This window comes from Rhincodon typus, chromosome 40 (genome assembly GCF_021869965.1).
Source record: "Rhincodon typus isolate 14 chromosome 40, sRhiTyp1.1, whole genome shotgun sequence".
Taxonomy (NCBI): domain Eukaryota; kingdom Metazoa; phylum Chordata; class Chondrichthyes; order Orectolobiformes; family Rhincodontidae; genus Rhincodon; species Rhincodon typus.
Window position 1 is genome coordinate 16,265,520 of NC_063371.1, and position 9,842 is coordinate 16,275,361.

At 44.1% G+C, this 9,842-nt stretch overlaps 1 protein-coding gene across 1 annotated transcript in view; it reads right to left on the minus strand.

Moving 5' to 3' along the window:
* Window positions 1-4,674: 4,674 nt before the first annotated feature.
* The window catches only part of LOC109926604 (neuropeptide Y receptor type 1-like), a 25,703-nt gene continuing 20,535 nt past the window's right edge, over window positions 4,675-9,842 (minus strand). The window contains exon 3 of the mRNA XM_048618757.1: window positions 4,675-7,470. Within this exon, the coding sequence (XP_048474714.1) occupies window positions 6,216-7,310 (1,095 nt within the window). The 5' untranslated portion in view covers window positions 7,311-7,470 and the 3' untranslated portion in view covers window positions 4,675-6,215. The remainder of the gene's footprint in view (window positions 7,471-9,842) is intronic.

Consider the following 9,842-nt stretch of genomic DNA (forward strand, 5'->3'; position numbering starts at 1 on the left):
TGTGCAAACTTGACACAGACAGTCGCCCGAGCTGGAATCGAACCCAGTCCCTGGTGCTGTGAGGCAGCAGTGCTAACCACTGAGCTACTGTACTGTCAAATCATAAGAAGATCATAAGAACCAGGAGCAGGAGTAGGCCATCAGGCCCTTTGAGCATGCTCTATCATTCAGTAAGATCATGGCTGATCTTCTCATGGCCTCAGCTCCACTGACACCCTCTCATCATAACTCTTAATTCCTTTACTATCCAAAAAATTGTATATCTTAGCTTTAAAAACATCCATTGAGGAAGCCTCAACTACTTCACTGGGCAGGGAATTCATAACCATTTGTGTGAAGAAGTTCCTCCTCAATTCAGTCTTAAATCTGGTCCCCTTAATGTTGAGGCTATGCCCTCTTGTTCTAGTTTCACCCACCAGTGGGAACAACCTTCCTGCTTCTATCTTATTTATTCCCTTTATAATTTTACATGTTACGATAAGATTCCCCACTCCCCCATGCTTCTAAATTCCAATGAATATAATCCCAGTCTATCCAGTCTCTCCTCATAAGCCAATCCTCTTATCTCTGTCATCAACCTAGTGAACTTCCTCTGCACCCCCTCCAGTGCCAGCACATCCTTTCTCAAGTAAGGAGACCAAAACTGCACACAGTAGTCCAGGTGTGGCCTCACCAGAACCCTATGCAGCTACAACATAACCTCCCTTCTTTTAAACTCAGTCCCTCTAGCAATGACAGACCAAATTCCATTTGCCTTCTTAATTACCTGTTGTACCTGCAAACCAATCTTCTGTGATTCATGCACAAGGGCACCCAGGTCCCTCTGCACAACAGCATGCTGCAATATTTTACTGTTCAAGTAATAGTCCCTTTTACTGTTACTCCTGTCAAAATGGATGGCTTCACATTTATCAATATTGAATTCCATCTGTCAGACCTTCGCCCACTCACTTAAACTATCCACATAACTCTGCAAACTTTCAGTCCCCTGCATAGTTTGTTCTACTACTCATCTTAACGTCATCTGCAAACTTTGATGTACTACACATGGTCCCCAACACCAAATCATCTATGTAAATTGCAATCCCAGCACTGATCCCTGAGGCACACCAGTAGTTACTGTTCGCCAACCAGAAAAGCACTCGTTTATCCCCATTCTTTGCTTCCTGTTAGTTAACCAATCCTCGATCCATTACAATGCATTGACTGTAATACTGTGCACCTTTACCTTGTGCAGCAGCCTTTCGTGAGGCACCTTGTCAGCATAGCGAGGCCCAGAAATTGGCCAAAAATTAAGGTCTGCCGGACTACGTCAACCAAGTCATACAGGCGCACGCAGTTCCACCTGGAGACAGGTGCTTGCAAGATTCAAGCCCGGGCAACTGAAAACCCAGAGGGGCACCAGAACACATCAGGGCAGGTGTTAAAAGAGCAACTCAACGTTTTCTGACAAACAAATCACCGCTGGATAAGTGGGGCAGTCACGCCTCGCTAAAACAAAAGAACCCGGTGCACATTCTGAGCCCAAAAACCAGGCAAAATGACTTTTCTAAAAAAAAACCCGGAAGAATTGCGGATGCTGTGAATCAGAAACAAAAAGACAGAAGTTGCACAGCAGGGCAGGCGGTGGCTGTGGAAAGAAAAAGGGGCGAGTATGGATTTGTTGGGCCGAATGGCCTGTTCCCACACCCGGTGCGGTGAGACTTCCTCAGAACACAGTCAGCGGAACTGGAACAGTCAACTCTCTCCTTTTCTCTCCCCAAATACTGCAGGACCTGCTCAGCTTTTTCACCAATTTCTGGATTTTTTTTATTTTTATTTTTATTGTTGTTTTTGATAAAAACCAAATAAACTCGATACCCGTCAGTTATCGCCAACATGGCAGGGCCCCACCCCCCGGCTCAGGAACTGGAGGGAAGTTATGAATATCGGGAAGTATTCAAGTACCGAGTAGTTACTAGTTATTGAAGTTAAACGGCGAAGTTTGTCTTTTTTCACCTTGACTTGCGCCTTCGAGTAACCGCCATCTCCTCCCGGCACGCGCAAAGGTACCTGGGTAAATTAATCCCGCTCGCGGTGTCCGCCGGGTCCTACAGGCACCCCCTGCCCCCACCCCAGACCCAACAACGCGACGGCCTGTGGGTTAGTGAAAACAAAATATGTTGCGGATCACAGCGGGTCAGGCACCATCTGTGGGGAGAGGGGCAAGCCAACGTTTCGAGTCTAAACGACCCTCCACCAGAGTTGGCGTGAAGTGTGGAGGCAGCAGCGTTCATGCAACAGTTGGGGCTGGGCTGGGCAGGGCGCAGCGCTGGAGGAGAAAAGATATTAGTCGTTCAGATTAATTGTTAGAAATGAGAGTATGGCAGAACAATGGTGTGTCTAACTCCCAAACTGGAAAGTACAGAAAGTCCCACTGGCGGGGGAGGAGGGGAGACAGGACATGGTGACAAAGAATGTAACAAGTAAAAGTAAAAGAAAGGGAAGGAGTGGCAGTGGGTTCACAATTTGAAGGTGGTGAACTCAATATTAAATCCACAAGTCTGTAAACCTTGTCTGAAGCTGAGATGTTGTTCTTCTAGTTTGCGCTGTGATTCTCTGGAGCGCTGCTGCATGCCAAGGTCAGACAAGTGGGCATGCAAGCAGGACACTGTGTTAAAATGGCCAGCTCCGTGAAGGTTGGGGTCATGCTTGTGCACAGACCAGGGGTGTTCTGCAAAGCGGTCACCCAGCTTGCGTTTGGTTTCTGCAGTGTAGAGTTGGCCACATTGGGTGCAGCAAATACAATACACAAGATTGGAAGGGGTACAGGTGAAATGCTGCTTCACCTGGAAAGACTGTTTAGGCCCTTGGATGGTGAGCCGGGAAGATGTGAGGGCAAGTGTTGCAGGCTCTGTGGTTTTTCATTTGTAGGTGCCATAGGAAGAGGGGGTGCGGTGTAGGTGGTGGATGAATGGACTAGGGTGTCCCAGAAGGGATGATCCCTGCAAAATGCAGACATTAGGAGTGAGGGGAAGATGTGTTTGGTGGTGGCTTTCTGCTGGAGTTTCTGAAATGGCAGAAAACGGTCCTTTGAATGCCAGCATTAACAGGAAGAAGACGAAGAAGAAAATGAAAAGGGTAAGGAAAGAAGGAAGTGGGCAGATGGACCCAGGAACCCAAACGCTGCCTACCTCACCAACATCACCATCTTGAAAAGTGACAAAGAAGAATAGATGAAGGCAGAGTGGTAGATATTTTCTACAAGAACTTTAGCAAGGCTTTTGACAAGGTTCCCCATGGTAGACTGGTTAGTAAGGTTAGATCACATGTGAAAGCTAGCCACTTGAATGCAAAATTGGCTTGATGGTAGAAGACAGAGTGTATTGGTGGAGAATGTTGTTCAGACTGTGACCAGCCGTATGCCACAAGGCTTGATGCAGCGTCCACTGTAGTTCGTCATTTATGTAAATGATTTGGATGAGAATATAGGAGGTATGGTTAGTAAGTTTGCAGATGACACCAAAATTGTTGTCAATCTAAGTGTACAATGGGATTGTGATCATTACAGAGGTTTATAAAATCACAACAGGTGAATAGGTGAATGTCCAAGCTCTTTTCCCCAGGGTAGGGGAGTTCAAAACTAGAGGGCATAGGCTTAAGTTGTGCAGGGAAAGATTTAAAAGAGACCTGAGGGATAACTTTTTCACATAGATGATGGTATGTATATGGAACACGCTGCCAGAGGCGGTGGAGGAGGTGGGTACAATTACAACATTTAAAAGACATTTGGATGGGTACATGGATAGTAAAGGTTTAGAGGGATATGGGTAAAACACAGGTAAATAGGACTAGTTTACTTTCGGAACCTGGTTAGCATGGACGCGTTGGACCATCTGTTTCTGTCCCTCTGGTTCACGGTCTCTAGTTCTTCCCCTCTGGTTATTGGTCTCTGTTTTGTCCCTATCAGGTTCTCCTCTTCTGGCTGTCCTTCTCTGTTTCTCCCTTCCTCCTTCTCACAGTCTCTGTCTCTCTCAGCATCTGTGTCTCACCCCCTGACCCTCATTATCTGTTCCTCAGTGTCTCTTTCCAACACTTGTGTTTCTGCCTGTCACACCCTCCGTCTCTGCCCAGTTCACACCTTCTAGCCCTGACGCTAACCCTAACCCTAACTCTAACCCTCACCACTGGGGCCTGAGCCACATCAATCCTAACTGTGCTCCTAACCCTAAACACTTTATATTGTCAATTATCGTCACCTGTCCATTAAACATAATGAATTAACACACAAGGAAGACATCAAATTCCTAATAAAAATAAAAGCAATATTTGAACAAGCATAAGAAAACCATTTTCAGAAGTTCAAAGAGAATGCGAATATTCTGTGTGTTCAAGTAGTATCAATGTTCAAACAAGTTCAAAAATAACTTATCATCAACAGCACAGTAAGGACGTGTGCAACCTGGAATGGTGGTGAGAACTGTGTTATGTGGCAAATATCTAACCAACAACAAAAAGAAGGCAGGATGACATAGAGGAACTGTTTTAAAACAAAAGATTGTGACTGACACAATATATTCTACATAATCACATAGAAATAATGCTGCAAAATAAAAGATACAATAGACATGATGCATCATTCCTTTACACTGGTGCTCTAATGAAACGGGACAATCCTTCAATGAATGAGACAAATCTTGAAACAATGAATAACAAACAATATGAGACTCAGCCTCATCAATTTTATTGGAGCATTCAATGGCAGTATCTCATCCCAGCAATACTTCGACTGGGTCACATTAAAAGATAATTTGCCTGAACTTGGAAGAGAAAGAAATTTGTTTTATTTACAGAACACTAATCTGGAACTTTAGTGAGGTTTGCCCCGGAGATTAAACTGCCTTTACAAACTGATAACCGCCACACCCATAGCCCATTATCTTTTATTTTGCATTTTGCAGAAATTCAATCAGGGCAGTTGGTATAATGGGCACTCTTAAATCGAGGAAAGAATATTCACAGAACATCGCTCTATGTGCCTTATTCACGAGTCTGTAGAATCGAGTATTCCAGATCCAGTTCACCAGACCTGCTCCTTCTCCCTTAAGCAGCCCGCCGTCTGCTGAAGACTCTTGATTGAATAAGTTTGGCCCCTGTAAATTTGGCAAAATAACGCACAAATATAATATTGATGCACATTTTAAACAAGCTCATGCATTTTTCTGTTAACACATATTGAAAAGACAGAACTCAGATTGACAATTTCCCTTCATTTCCTTTGCTTCCCACCTCCAGCATCATTGTTTTGTCCACAAACGACTTCTGAACTGCTTGAATAACTCAAAAAGGAAAAAATGATATCCTTTTCTTGTATCTCATTTTCAGGGTACCTCTTGCAGCTCAGTTATAACGGCAGAAGATAATGGTGTCCTGCTACCAGGGTCTCCTGACTTGCCATGACACTACTGGTTTCCTCCCAAAGACGTACAGGTTAGGTGGTTTGGCCATGCTAAATGACACGATGGGCCTAATGCCTTGCTTCCACACTGTAGGGAATTCAATGATTCATGATACCACTGCACCACGAGAGGGTCCCCTGGTGTGATTCTATTCAGGCATCACTATCAGCTGTGCAAATCCTACTTTGACACCCTGCAACTGAGCACCTCTGGACCTGAACATCTACCTGCCAACAAAGATGCTATAGGCGTCACTTTGAGGTTGACGGGAAATGCATGCAGCCTAGCTGTAATATTTCCTTTGCCCCCATCTTCAATGGGTACCCAGGCTGTGCCCCCACCACCCCACTCAGTTGTGTGGTCCTGTTACAAGGCCATGTGAGATTGGCAGCTCAGGAGGAACCAGCAGATTGATCAGAGCCCCGATAAGATGCACAAACAACCCAATGCATATCGTCACCTCACCCCATGCCAGTTAGTGTCTCGAACCATTGTATCACAAATTTGGCGTCAATGTCACTTGAAGGCAGGTCACTTTAAGGCAGTAACTAATAGCCATGTCACTGCCTTCCCTGCTAGGTGCATTTCAGGAGTCCTGATTTTCAAAGCATTGGCAACGGAGCCAAGTAATCCATGACTTCTGGATCCAGACCATCTCGGCGCAGACCAACAACTCTCAGCAGTGAAATCTGGCATGAGGGAAGTGATGAAATTGCTGCAGACAAAAACAACAAGAATGATCCACAAAAGGCATAATGCAGCTGAGGTTAGACACAATTAATGGCATAAGGAAGCTTTGGACAGCTCAGTGTTGACTGTGGACAGAGGAAAGCTCTCATAGGTGTCTGAAGCCCCACCACAGCGACAACGATACAGCATGGCCTTCACTTCCTTCTGGAAGTTGGTATTGAGGAAGCCGTAGATGACTGGGTTGACGCAGGTGGACAGCATAGCTGTCAGGTGACAAAGCGAGAAGATCAGGTTGTGGTGACAGATGGAGATGGCCTCATGGTCCCAATCAAAAACCGTGTTGAAAACTGTGAGTGGTAGCCAGCAAAGGCCAAAGGCGCCAACAATAGATGCCAACATGACATTGATCTTCCGACTGTGGCTGACCCGTCGATTGCCATCCCTTGCACGGTCTACCATCTCCCGGCGCCTTCGGAGGCGCAGGAAGATCCGGAAGTAACAGATCAGCATCAGGAGCAGGGGCAGGCCATATTGGAAGACCAGGAGGCAGGTGGTGTAGGCCAGCTTCTGCTGCTCTGAAGGCCAGCTTTCGATACAAGCTGCATGATCCTTGAAAGAGTCTGGGAGGAAGGAGATGTTTGAGTAGGGCTCACTGGTCAAGATGTTGAAGGAGACAAAAGGCAAAGAAATTAAACTTCCCACCAGCCAGCTGAGAGCGACTGCCAAGTATGCATGGCCCACTGCTGGCTTCCAACCCGTCGGGTTGATAATCAGCTGATGTCTCTCCAAAGCAATCAGGACCAAGGAGACGATGGACACAGTAACCGATGTGCACTGAACAAATGGGGTCAACTTGCAAAGTGCAGCACCAAGGATCCAACGGTCCATCATGGTGTAAATCACTGTCACTGGGAGGCAAAGGGTGGCAATGAGGATATCAGAGCATGACAGGTTGGCAATCAGGATATTGGTGACATTACGCATTTCCTTCTGCCTCATAATGACCAGAACCAGGCACATGTTACCAATTATGCCCACAGCCATCACTGCACTGTAGGCCACGATGAGGAAGGTAGTACTACTCACTGAGTCGGAGCAGAACTGGAACTGCTCCGCCAGCAATGAAATGTTGGGCCAGGAGACATGCTGGAATTTCACAGAACGGTTGAAATTCTGATCCATTCTTCAATAGACAGGCCAGGTTCTGTCTTACCGATAGCCAAACTGCAAGTTCTGACCTGGTGTTAGTCGGACAGGACTGGAGACGTCCTTCAACCCAGCTCATGACTCTTCTCCGTCATGATTTGAATACAGTGTCACTTGATCTTTCTGCGCAGCATCTCTAAAGAAAAGACACAATTGAATTTACACATTTGTATCTGCATAATTCATAACATATCAACATACTACGTTGGCAGCAATATTCATTACATTTCACTAGTGAGTGCATTTCCAAACACAAAGTTGTGACAAGAAAATATTTTATAATGTCTTGGGATCCCAGAAAGCATTGCATAAATACAAGATTTTCTTTGTATTACAAATCTAACCTCTGTGCACACTGCTAAACATCTTTGTCCATTGCAGGTTCATCTGTTGATGTTTTAATGTTAATGTCCTTTGTACCATATTTTAGCCAGTACTAATGTCCTTCAGGGAAAGAAATATGCCATCTTTCACCTGGTTTGGTCTACATGTGACTTCAGAGCCACTGATTTGGCTGACTCTCAACTGCCCTTGGAAATGGCCTTTCAAGCCACTCAGTTGCTTCAATCACTATGAATCCTCAAAACAGAAATAAAAACAGATGGAGCACCAGGCACTAACCTAGGCACCAGAAGAAGCAACATCAGAAATAGCTCTGTCGATCTTGCAAATTGTTCTTTACTAACATCTGGGGGCTAGTGCCAAAATTGGGAGAACATTCTCACTGACTGATCAAGCAGCAGCCTGACATATTCATACTCTCAAAATCATACTTTACAATATCTCAGACATACCATCACCATCCCTGTCCCACCAGCAGGACAAACCCAACAGAGGTAGTAGTTGCCCGTGGCTGCTTGTGTTTTTTTTAAGCGGATACAAAATAGTTGAAGAGAATTGGAGCTGATGCAGCATTTCATATAGCTCAAATCGTGGCCTTCACAGACAGATAATAAAATGCCTCTGAGAATCACAATAGAGCCTTAGTAAGATGGGGCTAGAATACAGACAGTAAGACTTCTCTGTTCTTAGCTCAGATGGAAACTGATTTGAAATTTCCTATTTTAATATGAAATAGAAAAGGAAAGTTTGACCCTCCTGAGATGAGGCCTTTTAAATAATGATTATTACTTAGACACATATTTGCGCATTAATTGTAGTTTATACATTAGGAAATTTAATTAGATTTCTATAGGCAGGCAGCCTTGGATGCAGCAACTGGTTATAATAGCTTGATAAAAGGCCTTGCTAGCAGGTGGTTCGAAGTTTGTTACTTAGTGCAGATTAGAAAAAAAATTCTAATCCTACAATAAGCAAAATTTCTTATCTATCACTACATATTAAATAAACTTATATGGGGTATGTAGAAAACATAAATGTAACCAGCGAACTGACATTAAGGAATTAAGCTGAATTTTCTTTAAATAAATATCTGTGGGCAGTAGAGAGAAGCTTTCACTTTATCAGCAAGGAGATTAGAACAACAAAAAAAGTATAAACAAGATAACCTCAAAAGAGGACCAAAAGACAAATAACATAGCAGGGGGGGGGCAGAAAAGTTGTAAAAAGGGGCCATTATGACCTCGAGAAAACAAACAAACTCAACTTCACAACCTAACAAACAGCCTGAAGAACAAAAGAATGTCAGAGAAAAAATGTAAGACAAGGGTGAGAAAGAGGTCATGACCCACAGAACTTCAAAAATCCAAATAACCTTCTTTTAATGACTTAATCAAGCTGTGTAAGTGATTGAATTTCATTCCTATCAATGGAATTTGAATGGGTGCTAACTTATTTAGTAAAGAGAACTAGTATGAAAAGTAATTTAAAGCAATGACAATAAGGTCCATCCGAGAATCAAACTTCTGTTTTAAACCAACTTAAGGCATGTAGATAGAAGTTGTAAATGGTAGCTGCAAGACAGAGAGATGTGCGGTTGTTTAAAGTTGTGTTATGGGGTAGCTGATCCCAAAATTGTCAGCTCTGTCACAGAGTTATAGTATTAGGTGTAACAATGTATAACTTTATTAGTAACTTTATAATTGAACTGATATTATAAACTTTATCATAATTGGTAGAAATTAACATCCTTTTTAATCTCCTGTACTAAGGTTAGCAAGGAGTATAAGATTTATTTATTTGTCACATATACTAAGCATAGGAATACATAAGTACAGCAAAAAGTGCACAAAGGAATTGGCGCCAACTTAGTTACAAAAACCAGAATTAAAAGTTTTAACAGAGCCAAAAGGTAAGAAAGAAGAACAGTCCAGATCTCAAGAGTCCCAAATCCCATCTCCACAGTGATGCAGGCGCCACACCAATCACCAGGACATCCAGGAGGCAGCCACCGCCACCCTGTGAAAGGCTGTTCTCACCACCATCACCTCCTCACCACCCACTCTCACCACCGTCACCTCCTCACTGCCCACTCTCACCACCGTCACCTCCTCACCACCCACTCTCACCACCGTCACCTCCTCACTGCCCGCTCTCACCACCGTCACC